Below are 24644 nucleotides of genomic sequence, written 5' to 3'. Positions count from 1 at the left end.
ACATTTATTAGTAATGCATTTGGAGATAAGTTTAACTATATTGTTCTGTATGCTGTTGAAACATCGTGTGACATGAGAAGTATTTTATATGTATTTTCATGGAAACTTAATTAATTTAAACTTAATTATCTGTCCAATTCATGTTCTTCATACACTATTATGTCATCTAAATAAATAAATACATAAGATCAATAGGTTGTACTGCAAATATTTCTTTAGTATAACAGAATTATAAATTGAAATTGTTTTAAATCTCTTCAATTAATATCTAATACCAACAACGTGTTTCTTTTTCTTCTAAAATAATTGTAAACAGTTTGTTTTTAATAGTAAAGCATAATTATTTATTTAATTGATATATATATATTACATGTTTGACGTGTGGGTGTTTTAATAAATAATATGAAAAAAGACGTTTTGATAAACTTTTGACAAGAAACAAATGTAATATTATTTTCTTAAGTTTTTGCCAATTTCTCTGGACCGCTCATAAGTTAATTTTATTTTTAATTATATGTAATGGAATGTGTATTTGATTGATAATATTTTTAAGCATTGTCTTAATTTGTAAAGTATAATAATAATTTTAATATAACTGTGTTGTTTTACTGAAACAAGAAAGTTAATTGACAATTCGTTTATTTTTTTCTAATAGAGCTATGATCAAAATTGTACATAAAATATACAGAAGAAACACTAAAGCTAAGTCATATGCTATCACCTCCTGAAAACTATTACAATATAAAACCTAATTATTATTCTGGTATTAAATAATTTACTACTGTAAAAGAAAACGTTTGATTATTATAATAATACAACAATATCGACTTTGAAAATAAAATTTAAGAAACAAAAAAATAAATACAACTAACAAATATGGGTAGCAGTACTTTAACATATGTACTTTCATTGCTTTTAAAATCCTACAATTATTATTATAATAATAAGTATTTAATTTTATTTACAGATCTATAAAAATCAACAACAAATTCTGATAAAGCTACTTATATAAAGTATGCACCGCAGACTATATTTAATTGACAGGAAAAGTACGAATAAAAATCGATTAAAATATCACCTCAAAATTTCAATCGATTATTCGATTTTATTATTAGTGATGTATGAACACGTGAGGGTGTCCCGGTTGAGGCTGCAGTATGATGCGATGCGGCACGTTGATCTCCTGCTGGCCCAGGCCCGACACCGCCACCGTCCCCGGCTGGAGCTGTTCATACAATCACAGTATACTGATACTGGTGGAGGGACCTTTTGTGAGTCCGCACGGGTAGGTACCACCGCCCGGCCTATTTCTGCCGTGAAGCAGTATTGCGTTTCGGTTTTAAGGGTGGGGCAGCCGTTGTAACTATACTGAAACCTTAGAACTTATATTTCAAGGTGGGTGGCGCATTTACGTTGTAGATGTCTATGGGCTCCAGTAACCACTTAATATCAGGTGGGCTGTGAGCTCGTCCAACCATATAAGCTATAAAAAAAATCTCTGTACTGCTAACTAATCTAAAGTGTAGGACGAAGTAATTAAAATTTAGACCAATTGTTTCACGTTGAAGTGTCCTGATATGTTTTTAGACAATATAAATAATCGACTATTAAATATTTAATTTCTTAGGAAAATTAATTAAAAATCAACATATGTCCTTTTTATATTCCTAAAACAATCATATGGTTGTGATGAGACTTAATACAGTTATTTTTTTCTACCTATTCTAGTGACTTCGAGGGGTCATACTATTATGACCGAGTACTAGTATGAGTTCACGGGGCTCTAATCTGAGGACGTTGCTAACACTGACCCTAGCAAGAGCAGTGCTTCACAGAAACTACCACCGGATCGGAAACGCGACCCACAGAGTTATTGTCTGCACACCAAGGCACTGTCTTAGCACTATCACTATGTAACGAGTGGGCTCATATAATCGGCGATGGTCTGCCCGTAATGAGTTTCACTTGAGAAATAATTAAACAAAGTGCCTATTAAGGTTTGTTTACCTGTAGAATGTTCGGGAGCATCGTTTGACAGGAAGAAGTGGCGACGTGAAGCTGTTGTTGTTGCACTTGTTGCACGCCGACCGCCTAAACAAAATTTTGAGTCTCTTAAACATTGTTGTTTCAAAAGCTTGAGGTTTTTACTGGTGGTAGGACCTCTTGTGAGTCCGCGCGGGTGGGTACCACCACCCTGCCTGTTTCTGCCGTGAAGCAGTAAGGCGTTTCGGTTTGAAGGGTGGGGCAGCCGTTGTAACTATACTAAGACCTTAGAACGTATATCTCAAGGTGGGTGGCGCATTTACGTTGTAGATGTCTATGGGCTCCAGTAACTGCTTAACACCAGGTGGGCTGTGTGCTCGTCCACCCAAAAATGCAATAAAAAATGTAGATCATCCTCATTACAAAATATACTGCATTCATGAAAACTGCGATAAGCTCGCCTTGTGCATTCTCATGCATAATAATCAATTAAACGGTTATTTATCAAGAACGGCCCACTGACAACAGTGTCGCAGCTATCTGACCGCAACAAAAGCCTCATCATATCTCTGAGATCAACAACACGTACATGTATCTGGATGGGTTGATGCGACGGATGGATCTGGATGGTCTGCACTTGCAGCTGCTGCGGCTGTTGCTGGAACAAAAGTGATCACCGTGCTATATATACTGTCAGTCGACAACCACTCGCACGACGATTTAACACTAATCATACCAACCATACCAACACTTACTGGTATCTATTTCTACCATAGCGGGTAGATAACGGTATACAACAAGTTTTACTCAAAATAAACAAAACAAAACAAAAAGAAATAGCATAATATTATAACAGTAGATTAACGGGTAAGAAAAAAGTCATGAAGTCAAATGTGCAAAAGCAATAATGTGCACAACTTCAAAATGGGTCCTTTGAGCCGTTACGGTATGATTAGTGTTAATGTTTAACTTAAAAATAATATTTTCGGAATCTATATTTAATAGTATAAAGAGGAAAGATTTGTTTGTTTGCTTGTATTGAATAGGCTCCGAAATTGCTGAACCGATATGAAAAATTCTTACACTGCTTGGAAGCTACACTATCCCCGAGTGACATAGGCTATATTCTCTTCTTTTTTTTTAATTAGCGATCATTACTAAAACTCCAGTACTGTAACCCAAGGTGTAAAAAAATTATTAGGTGTAAAAATATATGTTATTTAAATGAAAATAACAAATTCATTAAAATAATAATAATATTCAAACCATCTTTATATTTTTTTATTTTATTTTTAAAAACCTAACGCAAATATAAGGGTTAATGTGTGTGTACGAGTATTATAATTTTTTATTTTGAAATTTTTGTTAAAGACCCGAGCGAAGCCGGAGCGGGCCGTTAGTGTAATATATTTAACATCTCCTAGTGCCTGCCTAGCTTGATATTATATATCCTGTATACTACCAAAACATTATAAGTCGAAGCCTCCAATGAACACTACTCTAACTAAAAATTTTGTAATTGTCGTTTTTCACGCAAATCGCTTCATTATGTTAAAATTATTACAATTAATCATTATTGATGGGGTTCGAAGCAAGAGTAAATCAGGTAGTTACACAAAAAAACCATAAATATATCTGCAATAATAAAGATTTTATCAACTCTTTTCGTTTAAACGCTCCTCCTGTAAATCTACGAATTTGGAGTTAGCGTAGTGTTCATTGGAGGCATCGAAGTGTTTTTTTAAAATAAGTGTGATTAACATATTTATTTCGGAATACAAATTTCCAGTTAATATGGTGGTAAATAACAAACCACAATTATTCTATTTTTTTGTTGCCTTCGTTTAAGCACATGAGCATACGGCCCACCTGATAATAACTGATGATTTCACTCATAGACTCTATTAATCAATGCTATAAGCATAAGCAAGCTTCTGTTTGATATTATTTTTAAATGTTTTTTTTTCACATTAATTTTGCACATGTAATTTTGCTTGTTTTTATTTATTGCTTAGACGACTAGAACGAGGTCACCACCCTCCTGGTGTATGTACTGGCTGGTGGAGTCCACAGTCATCACGAGGCATGAGGTCGGCGTCTCAACTGTATTCCATAACGTCTGTCTCACGCTTCCAACAGCAGCACCTACCCGTGCACAATACGCTCTACCACCACTGACTACACTCTGACTACTACACATTGGTATCGTCATGGGTTTAACGGTAACGTTATGAGCACTTATGATCCTGATCTAGATAAAATAATAACCTGTTGACTCTGTTGTAGCTGTAGCGACTGCACCGTCGATATCACCGGATATGAGTGTTGCCCGTTCTGTGTGAACACAAAAATATATTTCAACGGTTATTTTTTTTTTACTGCTTTGATGGGTGAACGAGCTCACAGCCCACCTGGTGTTAAGTGCTTACTGGAGCCCATAGACATCTGCAACGTAAATGTGACACCTAAATCTCAGTATAGTTATAACGGCTGCCCCACCCTTCAAGCCGAAACGCGTTACTGCTTCACGGCAGAAATAGGTAGGGTGGTGGTACCTACCCGCGCGGACTCACAAGAGGTCCTACCAACAGTAAAAAAGTAGTTTAATTTGATGGTCTAGTTGGGACAACAAGACATTGTCCATCGGAAATTAAGTCGGATAGGATACTACGGCGCAGCGGAGTCAACGCAGCATCAATCGTGTTTGACTGGCAACCACTTGGCAGGAGAAGACCTGGTCGCTCTGTACACACTTGGTGACACCGTGAAGTCAGATGAGGACTGCCGACGTGACCTGGAGTGATGTCAAGGAGCAAGCACAAGACAGGGTCAAGTGGAGACAACTTGTGATGGTCATATGTACCAGCGGGGTACCCTAGGACTACAACAACAACAGTTGGGACAGTGGAGTGTGTGCAGTGTACTCGTACGCACGCACTTGGATGTAAGTGTATTCGTACGCAGAATGTAAAGAATTATATTTACTGAAGAGGCTGGCTCAAAAAAATAATAATTAAAAGGCACGCTTTTTGATGCAATTGATCATGTAAGATCTTCATTAGTACCGCTGCGATGTCAAAATCGATGAAACAAAAATGACACTCAAAGAGCGACATTAAGAAGGGATAAAGATGTATATATTTTCTATAATGTATTATCTATAGTACACCGCAACATACCTGCTATATTTTTTTATATTTTCCAGAATTTCTATAAATTAAACGGTTGTCTGGAAGAGATCGCTTTTAGCGATAAGACCGCCTATTGTACAAATGTATCTGCTTTTTTTGATTGTTTTTTGAATGTAAATTGTGTTTTGGTGTGCAATAAAGTGTATTCTCTCTCTCTCTCTAAAGATGTGTTGCATGTATTTAAATGATTTCATAAAATAATAATTAATTTGTACGTTGAAATGACAATCGATTCGGCTTTGTATATACCGACTGCGAGGGAGCAAGCTACTCCACAATGTATAAGGACAAGCACACGCGGTATCGGCGCTCGCCAGTTACTCAACTGGTCGACTTACTGCAAAAAGCTTGCGCTTTTTTCCCCCTACCTAAGCTGACGGTCTTGAGTGACCACTTCAGCGTAGCCTTAACTAGTAGGTGAACTCACATGGCTCAAACCTGACGTTGTTGCTAACACGAACCCTAGCAAGAGTAGTGCTTCGCAGAATCTACCGCCGGATCGGAAACGCGACCCACTGAGAAGATCCCGCGAGAAACTCAGTGGACTGCGTCTGTGGGTTAATTTACTCGTCGAGCCCTTCGTCGCAAGCGACGATTTCGACGAGAACGACGACCGGTGCTTGTGGTGCCTAAAAGCACCGTTAGTGGATCGAGAGGATCCGTAAAGACATATTGGCAACGTCGACTGTTTACCATTTTCTGTTATGATATTTCTTCCAAATCATACACTTTGCCTCTCCTGTAAAGTTACAAAATTTTCGCTCGAACCAATGCTCCTCGATATGTCATTTATATATATAGATTTAAGTGGGGGGGTCGACCTGCACGATGCCCTGCTGCACGTGGTGCGCGTGTATCGGCACCGCCAGCTGCTGCACGCCGCCCACCTGCAGCACCTGCTGCTGCGGAACCGCCGCCTGCTGCACCGCCTGCTGTTGTTGTTGCTGCTGTTGTTGTTGTTGTTGTTGCTGCTGTTGTTGTTGTTGCTGTTGTTGTTGTGTTGGCGGTGATTGTTGCTGTATTCCAAATTATTAATATCACTGATTGTGTAGAACTTATAAGACTGGAGATGAAACGGATATCCGGTAACAATTTTTTTCTTTTTTTTTTCATTGCTTAAATAGATGGACGAGCTCACAGCCCACCTTGAGATATAAGTTCTAAAGTCTCAGTATAGTTACAACGACTTCCCCACCCTTCAAACCGAAACGCATTACTGCTTCACGGTAGAAATAGGCAGGGCGGTGGTCTCTCTCTCTCTCCCTCTGTCTCTCTCTCTCTCTCTCTCTGTCTCTCTCTCTCTGTCTCTCTCTCTCTCTCTCTCTCTGTCTCTCTCTCTCTCTCTCTCTCTCTCTGTCTCTCTCTCTCTCTCTCTCTGTCTCTCTCTGTGTGTCTCTCTCTCTCTCTCTCATGAGGGTTATAACCTGGTGACGTTACTAACATTAGCCCTAGCTAGAGCAAGCTTCCCAGAATCTACCACCGGATCGTGTCCACTGCGATGTCTATAAATACCTGTACGTGGGTCATCATGTGCTTCTTGAGGCTGTGCAGGTACATGTAGGTCTTGACGCAGACGCCGCACTTGTAGCGTTTCTGGGGCGGCGGCTCGGCCGGTGACGTCATCGCCGGCACTTCTATAGTTATAGTGTCCCTCATCTGAAGCTGATCTGTTGTGCGACAAAACATATTTTTAACATTAAAAACTTTTGTCATTCGATTAATAATCAAAAGACATACAACATTTAAAGCAGTAGATATAATAATAAAAAATGACGCGAAATCAGGTCGTTGTCTCAGTTTTATTGTAACTACCCCAACAAATATCGATGCAGGGCATCTCATAGAATAATTATTTCAGCTAGTGTCAGCAAGATTTCATTTTTTTCTTACTCTATCACTTTTGCTTTGTTGTTGACATTTAGTAAGAAAAAAATGGTGGGCGTGCAACTTGGTGCACGCGAAAGAAGTGAAACTTCTTTTGTGGTGTAGTATTGTGATTTTCTTCATTTTTCGTCCTTATTAAATCAAATTTCTCTTGTAAAAGGAATGCTGTGTATAGGAGAAATGACCTAGCTCCCTTTCCCCACGGTTGAGTGGTTTGCGAAACGCTCTGTCTATTTTCTCACTCTCACTTTTCCTTATTTGTATCTTTTCTCTCTAGCCGTAACGAATCTGTCGCGAGTTAAATTTTGCTCTCAACGCGCCTAAAGAAGTTTCGCTTCAAAAATTTGAATATCTCATAAAGGATTAAAAGGAAAAATCGGTTGACTATGCAATTCAATTTCGTTTGTTTGTAATAAAAATTTATGGTCATTTTTTTTTCTTATTGCCTTTGTAGACTGACTGGCGTACGACTGTCCGAGCTCACGTACTTGCGTCCTGCGTGTCGGCGGCGGGCGCGGTGGCGGGTGCGGCGGCGGGCGCGGGCTCGTGCGCGGCGGGCGCGGTCTCGGCGGCCGCCTCGGAGTTGTTCGCTTCCGACTCGCCCTTGTTCTCGTGCGAACTCATGTGTTTCTTGTACGACCTTGCCTCAATGAAGCCTGTAATTACATTCCAATATATATCACTTCTGCTACACAAAATTACTTAACCGATAATAATAAAAATAACAGTTTGCATGTGTTGCCAACCCGTCTGGTATTCAGTAGTTACTGTAGCCCATAGACATGAGATCTAAGTTCATTATATGACATAACAGTTATCGCGACCTTCAAACTGGCGTACATGACTGCTTTGTGAAAACTAAAAGTCAATATCTAGGTACATATATAAAAGACGATGTGCGTAGGTACTTTTTTTCTATTGCTTAGTCATGTGGACGAGCTCACAGCCCACCTGGTGTTAAGTGGTTACTGGAGCCCATAGACATCCACAACGTAAATGCGCCACCCACCTTGAGATATAAGTTCTAAGGCATTAAGTCCGCCATTGTAGCTTTGTGTGTGAAGTTGAATAAATAAATAAACGTATACTGACTCTTCCCGCAGATCTGACAGTGGTGGTTCTTCTCGCCGGTGTGGTACCGGCGGTGCACGGCCAGGTACGAAGCGGAACTGAACCGCTGCGAGCAGTACGTGCACTCAAACAGCTTCTGCCCCGTGTGCTTCGTGATGTGCACCCGAAGCTCCGTCTTCGAGGTGCAGCCCTTGTAGCAGATGCTGCAGATGTACCTGCGGTTGTGGGCCCGATATCACAGCCTACACTGCAGCGGTCGGGGAACCGGGGTGAATTACCCCCAAATTGGGTAAAATGAAACTTTTGTGAGTAAAAAGTATATCGACGCTTGAAAGGCAAACGTGACTAAGCGACAATAACTGCTTTATACATAAATGATAGGCAATAACCATATTCGATGTGCAAAAAATATATATTTCTAGGTTTATTAAAATCATTTCAATCCTACAGCTAGATTCGTTAAAATAGAATTTTTTTTCAGGTATTTCAACTTTAAAATAATCTACTGTAAAGTTCACGCATTGTCGCTTAGTCACATTTGCCTTTCAAGCGTCGATATATTGAAGTGAAACTTCTTTTGAATCATTGTAATTTCAAACTCTAAAAAAAACATTTAAATTAAAAAAAGTTATTTTTATAGGGGCTATATATATAAAATTTTAACTAGTTTTTTCGTCTAATAATACAAGAAAAATATCATATGAATTATAAAATAACAAGAAATTATCATTTAGGTACTTATATTTTCTGTGGGGGCGATTTTTTGTCCTCAACTGTATATTACATATATTACTGTTATTACCGTTATGTATTACTAGATATTACATTGATAAATTCAATAAATGATGTTTAAATTCAATTTTTAGTTATTGTTTTCTTTTCAAAATTATTATGTGGGCGATATGAAAGATGCTAAAAAGAAGCGATTTCATTTTTTTTGTTCTTCGCCATAGGGTAGTATCAACTTACAGAAAAATATTTTGGGATAATAATTAAAAAAGTTCCCCGACCGCTGCTACGCTGTATTTATTCTATCGTCAATAATTTTCGCAGCGCACGCGATGTAAAGAATATTTTAGTGAATTTTTTTACACCTTGGGTTACATTATTGGAGTTTTAGTAAGGATCCCTAATTTTTTTTAAATATATTATAGCCTATGTCACTCGGGAATAATGTAGTTTCCAAACAGTGAAAGAATTTTTCAAATCGGTTCAGTAGTTTCGGAGCCTATTCGAGACAAACAAACAAACAAATCTTTCCTCTTTATAATATTAGTATAGACTAGCGACCCGCCCTCGTTTCGCTTCGGAAACATTAAATTTTATTATTGATAGCTGAGTCCCGCGATGTTAACCGCGGTTATTGTCGTACCGCGGATGAGGCCGCGGGGCGAAGCTAGTCTCAAAAATGTAGCTTAAGTTACTCATCATATCATCAGCTACCTATCAGTGAAAGTTTCGTCAAAATCAGTCCAGCCGTTTCAGAGATTAGCCGGAACAAACAGACAGACAGACAGACAAAAATTGTAAAAAATGTTATTTTGGTGTATGTACCGTACTATATATATTCATATGCATGTAGTAAAAAGCGGTTATTTCAATGTTACAAACAGACACTCCAATTTCATTTATATGTATAGATGATCGCTAACTTCTTGTGCCCTGTGTGCGTGATCATGTGGTTGTTCCTGGCGGACGAGGTGGTGAACTTGGCCGAGCAGAGCTTGCAGCTGTACGGCTTCTCCCCGGTGTGGATCCGGTTGTGATAGATGAGCGCCGACTGCTGGGCGAACCGCCGCCCGCAGTACTGGCACTCGTAGGGGCGCTCGCCTACACACGGGGGGCGTCGTTTATGTTTGTGTACCGATAACAGTACCGACACAATGTGGCCGTATCTTTTTTTAATACGCTTTTATTAGCTTCAGACGTATGTATGTTTGTAACGGAATCTTTAAAAAGACGGATCGACTCGAAATTTGGTATACTTTAATAGGAACCATGACAATTTAATATTAAAAAATAAATAAAAAATAAAAATAATAATTAAAAAAACTAACAAAATACGCTTTTATTACTGGAGATAGGACCTCTTGTGAGTCCGCACAGGTAGCTACCACCGCCCCGCCTATTTCCGCAGTAATGCGTTTCGGTTTGAAGGGTGGGGCAGCCGTTGTAACTATACTGAGACCTTAGAACTATATCTCAAGGTGTGTGGCGCATTTACGTTGTAGATGTCTATGGGCTCCAGTAACCACCTAACACCAGGTGGGCTGTGAGCTCGTCCACAGATCTAGCAATAAAAAAAATAAAATAAAATTATAGAAAATCCAACTAAAAAATAGAAAATAAATTTTAATTAATTTGAATGAAAAATAGTGTAAGAAAAAATGATTTTATTGTAAAAAAAAGCGTGGGGTGCATGGTATCAGTAGTTATAAATATTTTATGAACAGATATGAGTAGAAGGGTTATTTTGATAATATCCTGTAAAACACCCGTACATCTACGACGTAAATGCCACCACCCATCTTGAGATATGAGTTCTAAGATCTCAGTACAGTTACAACGACTGCCCCACCTTTCAAACCGAAACGCGTTACTGCTTCACGGCAGAGATAGGCAGGGTGGTGGTACCTACCCGTACGGACTCACAAGAGGTCCTACCACCAGTAGAATTCCTCAGTAGAATACTCATTCCGAGACCAGTCAAAATCTCTGAATCCCTTGATTGTGCAACGGTATTAAGTGTGTGCTTGTGGTAGGGCATATTTTAGGCCACCTTCTCCTGCCGATCTTACCCGCTCTTAAACAATATAATTCAACTTCCTTTGATAACCACTTAACACCAATTGAGCTGTGCACCCAACAATGCTTTAAAATAGACCATTAACATAAGGACAGTTTTAAATCCTCTTCCACTCTTCAAAGAAGAAGTTTTGACAAATGAGCATAAGTCACACAACACATTGTATCACTAGTTATTTAGTTACCTGTGTGCACCCTCATATGAGCGTTCAACTTGGAGACCTCATAGAACGCCTTATTGCACACGTTGCACACGTGGTTCCTGATGCCCCGGTGCTTCTTCATGTGCTGACACAGCGTGGAGTGGCGGCGGAACGTTCTATTGCACTCCGTACATTTCAATGGCTTCTCGCCGGTGTGCAGTCGAAAATGTACCTAAGTAGCATTGAAATAAAGCACATCAGTATCAAATAGTGGATGACCAATTCGACGTTACGCTAACCAAACGCTAGGACAGACATGAGCCCTTCCACCATCTATACTAATATTATAAAGAAGAAAGATTTGATTGTTTGTTTGTATTGAATTGGCTCCGATACTGCCGAACCGATTTAAAAAATCCTTTCACTTTTGGCAAGCTACACTATCCCCGGGTGACATAGCCTATACTTATTATATTTTCAAACAAATTAGGGATCCTTACTAAAACTTCAATAATGTAACCCAAAAAAAAATAACTAAAATTCTTTACATCGCGTGAGCTACTACCTAAGCGAATCCGGGGCGGGACGCTAGTAATACAACAAACGGTAACGGTAGGCAGCGGCTTGGCTCTGCCCCTGGCATTGTTGAAGTCCATGGGCGACGGTAACCACTCACTATCAGGTGGGCCGTATGCTCGTCTGCCTACAAGGGCAATAAAAAAAATTAAAAAAAAAGTAATTCGATGAAATTTATTAAGTCTTTAATAATAATTTCATAAATTAATAATTTCAAAAAAAAAAAACAGCTTTCAGTTCAAAATAATGTCAAATTGCCAAATCAAATGCCAGACTTGCGATATGTAACAAAGACGTCAATTTCAAATTTACATTTTTGCATGTTTATAAAAACACAACAAATATAATAATGGGATTTGATTACTACGGAATACTGGGAGTGAAACGTTCGTGCAATCAGTACGAAATAAAACGGGCCTACCGCCGCCTCGCGCTCAAATACAATCCGGAAAACTACAACAACGACGAGAATATGAAGCGTATATTTGCCCTAATAGGGGAGGCTTACGAAGTCCTAGTGGACCATAAACTCAGGGCTGTCTACGACCAGTACGGCGAGGAAGGTCTCAAGAGAGGCGTGCCGGGCCCGACGGAGTATATCCAACCGTACGCGTACCACGGAGAGCCGTTGAGGACATTTCACGAGTTCTTCGGTACAACAAACCCCTACGCAGATTTGCTAGACTACTACGAAAACCCTCCACCGATGTTCGATTCGCCTCTGGGCAAAGGATACAAAGAAAAGGACGAGGCAATCGTTCGACCCCTAGCCCTTTCTCTAGAGGAAATATACAGAGGATGCCTTAAAAAGATGAAGGTACAGAGATTGGTATTCACGGACGAAACTTGCTCGGAATTGAAACTGCGCGAGAAAGTTTTGTCCATACCGATAATGCCGGGCACGTATCCGTGTACAGAAATACGGTTTAAGGAGGAAGGCGACCAGGGTCCTACTAGGATACCAGCCGACGTCGTTTTCGTGACCGAAGACAGATCCCACGAGACATTCATTAGAAGCGGCCTCAGCGATCTGCTTTACGTACATTCAGTGTCCTTAGAAGAAGCACTGTGCGGGGTAACGATCACCCTGAAAACTTTGGACGGAAGAACTGTCAGGATCAAGGTCAATGACGTCATAAGTCCGACTTACGAAAAGATTGTCGAAGACGAAGGCCTACCGATACCGGCTTGTCCTAATAAAGCGAAGGGCAACCTCATCATACGGTTCCGCGTCGAATTTCCAGAGTACTTATCGGATAAATCCAGGAGATCCTTCAGGGAAGCGTTCAAAGTTAAACATATGGAGGACAAAAAATTCATGAAAATGAAATGTGGGACTTTATCCACTGAGTCAGATTAATATTTCAATTATACGTAATGCATATTAAAAACCCTCATTTGTTCGTTACTTGGTGTGCGACTTGAAGTTTGTTTTTAAATATGAGTCCGTTTTTTATAATAAGTAAACGATATTCACAATGTTTAATCAAATTTACAGATATATTCCTGAGAAGGGCGCTATTATATTTTACCAGACTTAAAAGAAAGAGATGGATAAGATGCGTGTTACCAACCAAATAGAGCCGGTTAAAGATAACACACAATTGAAATTTATTCAAATAGCCAATTTTTTTTTATATAAAATGTTTGTCTTTCAAAAATGTTTACTCGTCTCTTTCAAGGCAAGATACTAAGTAATATTCCGTAGCTGAAGTCAGGCCGAAATCATAGCCAAGGAGTAAAGAGTTGACTCTGAAGGAGTTTTCTCTCAAGGTCTCAAGGAGTCAAGAGTCAACTCTTGAATCCTTGAGACTGCCGACCACTGGTCTAGACGAATCGATGTTACTGATATTATTTTCTCTATTTGAACGTTAACGCTTCTCATGCGGTCTCATTTAATTAAATTTAATCATGATCTGACTAGTCGTTTTTGAATTATCCTACGGCAAGTTTAATCAACTACACTAATAATATTCTAAATTTATTTCACTGAAGCGTATTTTCTTTTTTCATAAAATTTTGTTTTACTATTATTAACGAAGCGACATATTAAAACGTACTTTATAATTTTTAATTATCTTAATATTTATTTACTAAAAAACTGGATGTGTGTAAACGAGCACGTGCCGAATACAACGAATAAAATTGTCTTTTTTTCTCCTACCTAAGCTGAGGCCTTGAGAGGCTATATCAGCGTAACCTTAACTAGTAGGTAAGCTCACGGGGGTCAAACCTGACGACTTTGTTAACACGAACCCTAGCAAGAGCCGTGCTTCGCAGAATCTACTACCAAATCGTAAACGCGATCCACTGAGAAGACCTGGCGAGATACTCAGTGGGCTGTGTCTGTGGGTTAATTTACTCATCGAGCCCTTCGTCGCAAGCGACGGGTTCGGCGAGGACGGTGACCGGTGCTTGAAGTACCTAAAAGCACCGTTAATGGATGGAAAAAAACCGTTAACTGGACGTAGTATGTAAACGAGCACGTGTCAGAATACAAACGAATAAAATTGTCAAAATTGCGGCCTACCTTCAAATCTGTGGGATTGTAGAAGCTCTTGTTGCACATGGAGCAGACGTAGGGCCTCTCGCCGCGGTGGCGCGCCATGTGCGACCTGAGCGCGTACCCGCTGTAGAACCTCTTCTCGCAGACCGTGCACTGGTGGGTTTTGGGTTCGAAGTGGGTCTGCCGGTGGCGGTACAGCAAGGTTTTGGTTGCGAAGGTCCGCTGGCAGACGGAGCAGGTGGGCTGCTTGGGAGGGCGCTCCTCGTGCGTGCGCATGTGCATTTTCAACATCCCCGGACCCTGATGAGAATCAGAAGGATGGGGGTGAAAAATAAAAAAAAATATGTTTTTTTCTGTTGCGTAGTTGACCCGGTGTTAGATAGATGGTTATGGGTCCGTCGACATCACAACGTGGACGCCACCATCCACCTTGAGACAGGCGAAGTTTCAACAGTACAACAACTATCCTACACTTCAAACCAATACGGATGGCTGCTTCCCATAGAAACATGCTGAATATTGACACTGTATTTTGCTGTAACTTTAGCATTAACAAAATTCCATTCCCAAATTATTATTTTTCGTTTAAATATTTTCGCATTTAGCACATACCCAACGACGGACACGGCAGGATTGATATCAATCTTCTCATTAATATAGGTATGTTTTGTTTAAATTATTTGTGGTCTAGGTAGTTTTGTCTGAACAAGATGATAAAACATATCGAGGGGTGGTTATCTTGAAAGGCTATTTTATTTGGGTTACGCGAAATTTTTAAAACTCTACAGGAGAGCCATTTAATGTTTAAAATTTGGAAAAAATATAATGAAAAAAAAAACTTCTTCAGTCATTTGAATGGTATAAACATAATTAAAGTTCAATTTAAAACATCGAATTGTTGATCCTAACACCAAATTATAAAAAGGGGCTATAATTACAAAGACAAGTATCGCTTAAAGTATAATAGCCTTTCACACCTTGTCAAAAAAACCTAATACCTCTTTTTTTGAAGTTGGACCTAGACATTCACATAGCAATTTTTATGTGTATAGATATAAAATAATGAATACCTTAAAAGTTCTCTCACATATCGTGCACATGGGCGGCTTCTTGCAGTTGGCGCGGATCCAGTTCGTGTGCGACCTCATGTGCTGTTTGAGCCAACGCGAGTGCTTGAACTCCTTGTGGCAGAGGTTGCAGACGTGCCGGCCCGGCGTGACCGTTGAAGTCGCTTGGAACACCACCATCTGAAGGTAGTTCTCCTCGTCGGAGTTCAAGCCGCTGTCGTCTTTCGTCGGCGGCGGAGGCTCCGAATCAGTCTTAAACAAGTTTAGAGACTATTAATATTTCATAATGGTTTGGTTTGTTCGAACGAAGTTCCTTATGGGACGATGCGGAGGGGCACCCTAACCGGGAAAAAACGTCCGTAACGTAAGATTTTTATTAGTATTGCACACAGTTTACGACTTAACTTTGTAATAACTTACAAAAAATAACATATTTCTTTATCATTCATTGACCACGATCTCAGAGCGTTCGTTTGCGCAATACACTAACTCTTATGCAAACAACCGTAAATGAAGTGCACCACAATAAGTTCGCACGATACCGCATGCATGACTGTGGGTTGTTGCGAAACCTCCAGTTTTATTTTCTTTATTCCTCGAATAGAACTTAAAATTAATATCTTTATAATAAGGATCTTATTTCTTATCCGGTGTCCTACGTCACCACACATCTTTTTTTAACCCTTTGAATGTCATGTAAGTCACCTGTTCCCGACGTGGCGCACTGAAGTTATTATGTGCATTTCGATTATATCGTGAACATAATTACTTCTGTGCGCCGCGCAGAATCTACCACCAGATCGGAAACACGACCCACTGAGAAGATCCGGCGAGAAACTCAGTAGGCTGTGTCTATGCGTTAATTTACTCGTCGAGCCCTTCGTCGCAAGCGACGGGTTCGACGAGAACGATGATCGGTGCTTGAGGTATCTAAAAGCACCGTTAGTGGATCGGGAAGATCCGTAATGACGTGTAAGATTTACGGCCGTTTTCAATAACCTATCTATCCCTAGTTTCGGTTACTAAAGATAGACAAATCTATATTTTTGTCCTTACTTACGTTCCAATAACCTATCGATGGGCAGCAGTTCCTATCGGATTTATCTATCCATCGTCGGGAGGACGGATAGCCTGCTAAAGATAGAACGCTCATACAAATCGTGCTTACTTCCGTTTCAATATGAGTTTTAAGTAACTCTCCGGTAGGCGGCGCTATCTCTAGTATGGGCATTCGCTTATCTGTCAAAATCGGCCGGTTACATGTTTATCTTTCGAAAGTAAATCGCTATAATTTAATAATTGTTTCTCTTCATATTGGCATATTGTAGCAGTGATGATAGTGATATGGAATTATTTCAAATGATAATGGATTGTGATGCAGATAGTGATAGTGAGGCCGATATCATATGGTTAGGAAAATAAAGATCGTCTGAATTACATGGCGAAGATCAATAATTACGAATTTGACTACAGATTTCTGAGCAAAGGTGTTGTGAATGAATTGATTAATTTAATGAGACCATATTTGAGTGTAACGTCAAAAAGGTAAGATAAATTTTAACCATAAAAGTACTCGTTATTACAACTTATATTTGTTTATAGCAATAGCAAAATTATACCTAATTTTTTTTGTGTTACAAAATCACACTCAACAGGAATTCTATAATACTGCTGGATTCCCATGGTGCCCTAAATGACATTCATATACTAATACAATAACCTGGTAGGCTATTTACCTTCATTCTTATTACACACTGATACCTCTACATTTTATATTTGTGTTACAGATTCAAATATAGGAGAGGAATTTAGAAATAGAAAAAGAGTATTTTGAATGTGTAATTTGTGTGCAATGCATCATTGATGTTTCAAAATGTTGTTGCTTGATGGCCTGGGTCTACTCATGATACAACTATAATTAACCATTCCGATTGAAAAGGTATTTCTTATTTATATTACCTTATTTATATTATTATTATTATATTTTTATTTATTTATATTATATATTTAGGTGTTTATATGAATTTAATATGACACTATTATAATAAATTATCTACATATCAAGAGAACATTGATAACAAGGTGGACTTGGAAATTGCCGATAGAGGCTATCCCCACAACCCCCACAACCCTATCTTTTAACGTGATTAATTAACCCACATACTCAATCGGAACGATTTAAAATGAATCACATATTAAAACAAGAAATACTATAGAGAGGTAATCTTTTTTTTTAGTTAAGAGCTTGTTATACTGTATTGTAAAATAATTTAAGCGAATAATGTATAATTTTCAGATGCATTGGTGTTTGTGAAAGAAGACTCCCTGTATATCATTGAAAAGTAGATTAAAACTAGAAAATATGCAAGCTGTTATTATAGCTGCCATGCTGCATAATATCGTCAGAAGTATGAATTTAGAAGAATTAGAATCAGAAATTTCAGTCGCAGATACATTACAGGAAAATAATATAATTGTTCGTAACAATTTTTCAAAACTTACATCTGAAATACAACTATGTACTCATAAATAATTGCTTCCAAAGATAATTTATAAAATAAACTCCAAAGATAATTTGACTATTTTTTATTTTCCAAAATGATAATTACATGGTAGTTAGTACATGCAAGATATTTAATTTAGAATTTGCACATATACTTAAAAAACTATCTAACATAAAATTATTATTGCCTACTTAATTTATGAAATTTAATATTCCTTTTAAGTAATTTTTAATTTTTTAAATTATCTAAATCTAACTTAACTTTTGCTACAACAATCTCCTTTTCTTTATTTTCCAAGTCAAGTCTCTTTTTTGCTATTAGATATTCTGCTAATGCATTGTCCCTATGCTAGCCTTGCATTTCTTTTCTTCCATCTTGTTTCCGCTTGGCTGTAAAAGTGTTAAAAATATTATATGTGACCTACAACAATGTGCATGCTTTATCCAAAATTTCATCTGCAATCCTTACCACTTCCAGCCTGTAACAAAGAGCATAATTATTTCAAATACTACGGCAACCTGAAGAAAAAATCATTCAATGTGTTATTAGAGACAAACAATCAACTAATTATACTAACCTTACTAAGGTTGTTTCTTATGTTGCCGTAGCGTTCTTTAAGTTTTCCCATTTTAGTCGAAGCTGCGATGGAGTTCGTGGGAAACGACGAATCGACGAATTAAAATCATTTACAAGGGTTTGCCAAGCCTGCTCCTTCAATTTATTGTTTGTGGCATTTGTTGCCTTATTATTGAAATGTTTTTTCGCCGCCACAAGTTCTGCTAGAATCATCGTCTCATCTTTTGTCATGGGTGCTGCCTTTCTTGACTGAAAAAGATATATTTTCTAAACTTGAACTCAAAGTTTTCAAAGTAAAATTATTATTATCAATGTAGTTCATAGATACTTACAGAATTCATTTTATTTCACTGTAGCTCTTTAATTATAAACACACTTAGAATTATAAACGAAAGTTTTAAAGCGTTTTGGAGGTAAGTCATCATCTAATATAGTAGGTAAACAATAGAAAAACAAACAAAAGAAACTGATCACTGCTTATTGGCAAACGGACTGTCAAAACGTTTCGTTTCATAATTTCGACTAGGATAAAAATAGCAATACGTCCAATTTAAAAAAATCTACATATGTTTTTATTACTTTTTGTTATAAACAAATGTGTTTATGATAGTCTACAATATGCTGGTTAAATTATAGTTATAATTTAGAATAAAATAAAATAAGTCTTGATCCTGATGTTGTTTCGTATTTGTAGTAGAACGAAACGTATCAAGAGGCTCGGATAAATCGGAGGGAAGAAGCTATCTACTGTTGGTTAAAGAGAGATAGCACTTATCCGTGATTGTGAAACGCAAACTAAGGACAGATACGCTCTTGCTGATATTCGGAGATAGCTATCTATCCGAAAACTCAGATACGTTATTGAAAACGGCCGTTAGTGAAAAACTGGACGTAATATGTAAACGAGCACATCGTCTTTTCGCATTAAAAGTGTACAATTTCCAAAAATATTCGAAATTGAGTTGATGTGCGGAATCATTTGGTATCACCAGTATTTTTCTCATAAATACTGTCAAAACAGCGTAGTTTACTTTTAGTTTTTTTTTAGTTTACCTATGTTTTGACTACTATTAACAAAATTAATACATAATTTTATTTTACTTTAAAAGACAGATAATGTAACTGGTAAAAACTAAAAAATAAAAGTTGCAAAGATGATTAATATTAAAAATATAATAATAATAATAAAAATCATTTATTGCCTTTCACATCACAGAAAATAAAATAACAAATAAAAGAAAAGAAAAAAAAGAGAAAAAGGCAAATGGAGGTGGCTCAGCTATTGCTGTTCGAGGTTGATAAATCGAACAGCGCTGATTTTCAGTCACCCCCGTTTCCCCTTGGTTATTTGCGGGTATGAAGGCTAATTACGTGTGTACATACTTAGAATATGGTATAAATTAGTAAAACTGGTAAATAATAAAAATAAAAACGTTGAAAAGATGATTAATATTAAAAATATCACATGTTAAACTTTTAAAATTCCTGTAAAATTAGTAAGTTTTGAGATTACACAGTTTTAATGCTAGAAGACGACATGTGATCTACATGACAGTCGAAGGGTCAATGATGCATCCACATAACCAGAGCGCTTTACAACAACTAGAGATCCCGCAGTAGTCGAAATTCGACTATAACTAATTGGAATTGTAAGTTTGTACACTATTATGATTGTATTTTATACTTCTATAATCACAAATTTCGCCAAGACTACACTATAAAAAATATTAACAAAGACAAACCATATTCTATTCTCAATTTGACAACAGACGTCAAGAACAAAAGTTTGACAATAAATAGTATACATGCGTGTGTGCGTCAGATACATGTAATGATACATGTGTGTGTAATGTTTTCTTTATTGATTTTATGTATCTTTTATACATTATTTAAAAAATATATTAGCATTGTGCACTTCTTCTCTATATTCTCTATAAGTGTAGAAAAAATCATACTCCTCCGTCCGCGCAATTTTCTTAAAAAGGGATACAAAGCTTTCGCTTCACGTATTAATATATAGATATCATATACATACAGACAGAGTCGGTGAGTTCAAGATATCGATTCTCCGGGATATAGATGCTGCGAGATCTCTTACCTTTACAACTTCAAAGGTTTCGGTTGTGACTATCTCCTCTAAATTATGATGTTCTGGTGTCGAGAAGAACCCTTCCAAAAGTTGATTTGGGTTCGTCAGTGGATCGTTGTCCGTCGTTAGAGATATATACGAAGGGTCGGTCATCGTTAGGAGCTTCTCTTTCTGCGAAGAAAGTAGCATTAAAACTTTTCATATATTTCAAGAAATAATCTGATAATGGCTAAAAGGCCACGTCAGTGTGAAGCGTGTTCATTAAGCAAGCTTATCTTTAAAATTTCATAAGCGAGATTTCAGACATCTATCAAATATCATACCTATGTTCTAGAATGGCTACCCGCAAGAAAAGTAATTTTTAAACAACTCCGTCAGGGCCCCGTGAGCTTACCTACTCGTTCTAGCATAACCCCTCAAAGGTACTCGAATAGGTTAAAAAAAATCCACCGTGGCCCTTCAAACTACGACAGCATTAAGAAACGCAAATCGTAAAATTTATCTTACCTCTTCGTTCTCCCTTTTAATGGCCTCTTCGGCCAGGTGCCTGGCGTATTGTTCTCGTAAAGTGACGTCATTTCGCTCGACCAAATCCTTGAAGGCGTGACAGCGGGATATCTGGTGGACGCACTGCAAGCACAGCTGCGGGGGAAGACCGTCACCTACCGCCACCTGTGACGTCACATATATCATATCGTCGTTGTCAAACCAAAATCTGCTATGTGCACTTTTTGAGTTTTTTTACTTTTTGACCTTTTCGTATAGTTCACAGCCCTATCTACCGTATAAAAAAACTGTTATGCGTCTATAGCTTTAATATTTGTCTATAGCTTTCATTTGATATAGTTCTTAAAAATTCACCTTCATATAAAATTTTATACGAAAATGTTTTTACTCGTTAATTCAAAATGGACTTTTTGCACATGGCAGATTTTGGTTTGACAGCGACGATATGTTCGTTTTATAATGAGGAAGGCTTTGGTTTATTCGTATCACCAGATTTGACTATGCAAGGGTTCAACTCCTGCTGGTAAAAATTAATATTTTACGGCTATTTGGTCTTAACAAATACAAGGACCGCGAGTTGTGATATAAAGTGAACGAGCGCGCGGCCCACCTGGGTTTAATACCACACGAGTTCAAGTCCAAGACAGAAAGTAGGGGTGGATTTCGCGGTCAACACTATATCCAGACACGCAGCTCTCCACAAGGACACCCGACCTACGGAGTCGTCTAGACGACAGTCGACGACTCTATATCAACCGTCACGGTACGACAACTCATCAAACCGCCCCAGACAATGCCGCTATTGTCCCGGATTATCCTCACTACTCACAAGCCGCCCTGCCACCAGTAATTACGTAAAAACCATTTTTTGCCGATTGAAAATTCCTCTATCGTTAAAGTCATTCGTGAACATGAGGTACGTTTAGGAAAATTGACACCTGCTTGCGGATTTCGAACACCGGCATAGTTTCATCGCTAGCTACAAGCACACGGAGCGTTTTATCATTTAGGCTGCGACTACTTACTCTACACTAATAGGTACCAACCCGAACTTATTTCTGCAATTGAGGATTTGTTCTTTAGCCTCATCGTAGGTCTCAGTATAGTTACAGCGGCTACCCCACCCTTCAAGCCGAAACGCATTACTGCTTCACGGCAGAAATAAGCGGGGTGATGGTCCCTACTCGTCCGGATTCACAAGAGGTCCCACCACCAGTAATTACGCAAATTATAATTTTGCGGGTATGATTTTCATTACACGATGTTATTCCTTCACCGTGGAAGTCAAACGTGAACTACTTCTATCTTCTTCTATCATTTCTTTGAGACACTTATCAGCATTCGCACTTTTAACATGAATAATTGGTTGGAAATTACGAATTTTATATGAATATGTTGTACAATTATTATTATTTTCGAGAAGATAGCCCAAAACCACGACCTTCATTTCTTTTATATTTGAGGGATTACTGTTGGCCCGGAGGCCTTTCTAGTCTCACCACGGCAGGTGGGCGAGCAAAGGCTCAGCCAGGAAGGGTGGCATTTGCTAACAGCTACCCGAGTGCCTCCAAAGGAGACCGAACAACTCAAGAGCAGCTGCTTCGCGAACGAATCTACTACCGGATTGGAATCGCGACCTGCTGTGAAGATCCGGCGAGAAACTCAGCGGGCTGATGTTTAGGTTAGATAGCACGTACGGTTATCGGGGTCCCTAAACCTGCTCTTAGTGTTAGAGCTAAAGTCGTCTAATGTAACGGTTATTGGATCTGATGGATCTGTAAGGACGTGTCTAGGACGTCGACGGTGACTGTGAGTTCTTAGGAGGCCAACTCAGTTTGTTTCACGAGAGTAAATCAATATTTAGGTACTTCATTCATTTTTTTATTTACTCTGGTGTAAATCAAACAAAACTAAACGTGACTTTAAAAAAAAGCTCTCCGTCTCTTAACCACGGAACCCTAATACAAATAATTTCTCATAAAAGCTTCGTGATATGCGTTTAAAGTCGCAACATAAAACCCCTCTCTTATCTTCATTCGTGCTATCTAGGCTATTATTTTTTAACAACTTGATATTTTGTCATGACCTTGAAATTTTTGCGTGTGTATGTACGACTCATTTTGATTGTGTCCCTATTTGTGATTGTATATCCAAGGGCATTTATATAGTTGGGAAAGTAGGTATGATAAATTAGTAGGTAAACAAACGCCAATATCCATTCTCAAACTAGAAGATAAAGGATGACAATATAGAAATTCTACTTTCTATTGATGTCACCAGCCCTCCACAAAATTCGAGTCTGTTATCTCATGCGTTTTGCGTATGGTGCGTACAATAGAAGAGGACAGAATCGTTTCGTCATTTCTAGAATGAAGCAGTTGCTTCAGGGTTTACGAAATTGTTCATCACGAATGACTTCTGAACAAAGATGACGCGATGTAAGGACGAATGGCGCGACAGAAACTATACGTCTGAAACACGAGTGCAAGTGAGACAGAAATGTTTTGATTTTCAAATTGAGTTATGTCTTCCTTACCTGAATTTTTGATATCCCCATCAACATTGTGGCGGTTAATTGCTCGAATAAAGGCCTCATATCCTTTTTTATCTGCAAACAAGCACGGCATATTTTTTCGAAATTTAAATTCTGTGTTTTATTGAACGTGGCCATTTTGGGCAGCAGTCAGCTTGAGCTGTTTTTGTCCTTGTTATACTACAACATTATTGATGTCATAATTTTAATGAAAATAGCCGTGGCGTTATTTCTATATCACAAAAAGCACTGAGTATTGAAAAATCTGCCCATTTTCAGTGAAAGCATGAACATTTTATGTTTAATTCACAACACAACACTGCACAGTTGCGAAACTGGATTACAAAGAAAGAAAGACAGCTACATTCAATATGGGTGGAATGATGAAACACTTGAGTGAGCAAGACAGAACTTGTGTTGATATTGAATATTAGTTAAGAAAAAGAGAGATAGACATAGACCCTGTTCGATCCGCTTAGAGAAAACAGAATCCTATTTTGCTGCACCTACGTGATCCTTATTCAGTTGAAACAAGGATGGGTATTCTTTGTATGAGCTTACAATATAAATTAGTAGTCGGAGTCGAAATAGTCATAAGATCTATTTTTGTTCGTAGGAACTACCTGAGTAACTTCTGTGATAGTACAACAAATCAAATTTTTATTTCATTTGTATCGTTTTAAGTTTACGTACAATTGTACGTAACTTAAATTTGAAAAATAAAATTATACCTAGTTTAACTCTAATTTCATTGAAAATCAGACTAAATCACCTAGCGTCTCACATCTCAATATTTGTTAGAAAAGGATAGTCATATTTAAGTTTATATTTAAATCGTATTCGAAAAGTTACATACATAGATAATTTCTAATAAATCAACAATACTGATTTAGTACATATTGTTTTTCGTTGTGTAGATTTTCTTATTTAAAATCCATATCTGTACACTCAATACTTAAAAGCACGAGTAGGTGCAACTCTACAAAACGCTCGGCTAATGCCAGTAATACATAATTACTCAGTAACTTGATTATTTCGGCTAACACCAATTAATTAGGACAACCTCCCTGAAACTATCTAACTCTTTCAATTAATGTCAGAAAAGTGAACAAAATCAATAGCTTATCTTTTATGATTTATGACGTAAATAGGCGAACATATCCACCTGGTAGTAAGTGGTTGGATATTAATAATACCAGGAAAGTAGCC

The 24644-nt window shown here is 38.0% G+C and overlaps 2 protein-coding genes and 2 long non-coding RNA genes across 6 annotated transcripts; 2 read left to right on the top strand and 2 right to left on the bottom strand.

Annotated features, from left to right (window-relative positions):
- Positions 1-622: 622 nt before the first annotated feature.
- LOC101743077 (zinc finger protein 431) lies at positions 623-23835 on the bottom strand. Its single transcript, XM_004926827.5, has 15 exons — positions 23439-23835; positions 20903-21067; positions 20405-20566; positions 15230-15478; positions 14184-14459; positions 11120-11309; positions 9782-9959; positions 8151-8344; positions 7547-7714; positions 6687-6841; positions 5996-6190; positions 4252-4317; positions 2573-2641; positions 2008-2091; positions 623-1225 (listed from the first exon to the last, which is right to left on the bottom strand). The coding sequence occupies exons 1-15, from the start codon at positions 23571-23573 to the stop codon at positions 1112-1114; spliced, it is 2400 nt and encodes a 799-aa protein (XP_004926884.2). The 5' UTR covers positions 23574-23835; the 3' UTR covers positions 623-1111.
- LOC101742936 (dnaJ homolog subfamily B member 13) lies at positions 11902-13061 on the top strand. The gene has a single exon (XM_004926826.4). The coding sequence runs from the start codon at positions 12003-12005 to the stop codon at positions 13011-13013; it is 1011 nt and encodes a 336-aa protein (XP_004926883.1). The 5' UTR covers positions 11902-12002; the 3' UTR covers positions 13014-13061.
- On the top strand, positions 15505-17800 carry LOC134200351 (uncharacterized). The gene is made up of 3 exons (XR_009975229.1): positions 15505-16771; positions 17014-17165; positions 17523-17800. It is a non-coding gene; the product is annotated as an uncharacterized LOC134200351 (long non-coding RNA).
- Positions 17798-19183, bottom strand: LOC134200350 (uncharacterized). 3 transcript variants are annotated; one of them, XR_009975226.1, is made up of 3 exons: positions 18639-19183; positions 18308-18555; positions 17798-18208 (listed from the first exon to the last, which is right to left on the bottom strand). It is a non-coding gene; the product is annotated as an uncharacterized LOC134200350 (long non-coding RNA). The 3 variants fall into 3 exon arrangements; XR_009975227.1 differs by having other exon boundaries at positions 17798-18119; positions 18639-19182; XR_009975228.1 differs by having other exon boundaries at positions 17798-18119; positions 18313-18555; positions 18639-19182.
- Positions 23836-24644: the final 809 nt, after the last annotated feature.

The sequence above is a fragment of the Bombyx mori genome, chromosome 16, assembly GCF_030269925.1.
Source record: "Bombyx mori chromosome 16, ASM3026992v2".
In the NCBI taxonomy this organism is placed as follows: Eukaryota; Metazoa; Arthropoda; class Insecta; order Lepidoptera; family Bombycidae; genus Bombyx; species Bombyx mori.
The sequence above is the reverse complement of the archived record's forward strand: the minus strand, read 5'-3'. Positions and strand labels throughout refer to the sequence as shown.

Coding starts and splice junctions, on each gene's coding strand:
- LOC101742936 (XM_004926826.4), top strand. CDS start 12,003: ATGGGATTTGATTACTACGGAATACTGGGAGTGAAACGTTCGTGCAAT.
- LOC101743077 (XM_004926827.5), bottom strand. CDS start 23,573: ATGGCCACGTTCAATAAAACACAGAATTTAAATTTCGAAAAAATATGC. Junction 7,715..8,150: donor CTGTCAGATCTGCGGGAAGA/GTCAGTATACGT, acceptor ATGTAATTACAG/GCTTCATTGAGGCAAGGTCG. Junction 4,318..5,995: donor TGCAGCAGGGCATCGTGCAG/GTCGACCCCCCC, acceptor GTGTTCACACAG/AACGGGCAACACTCATATCC.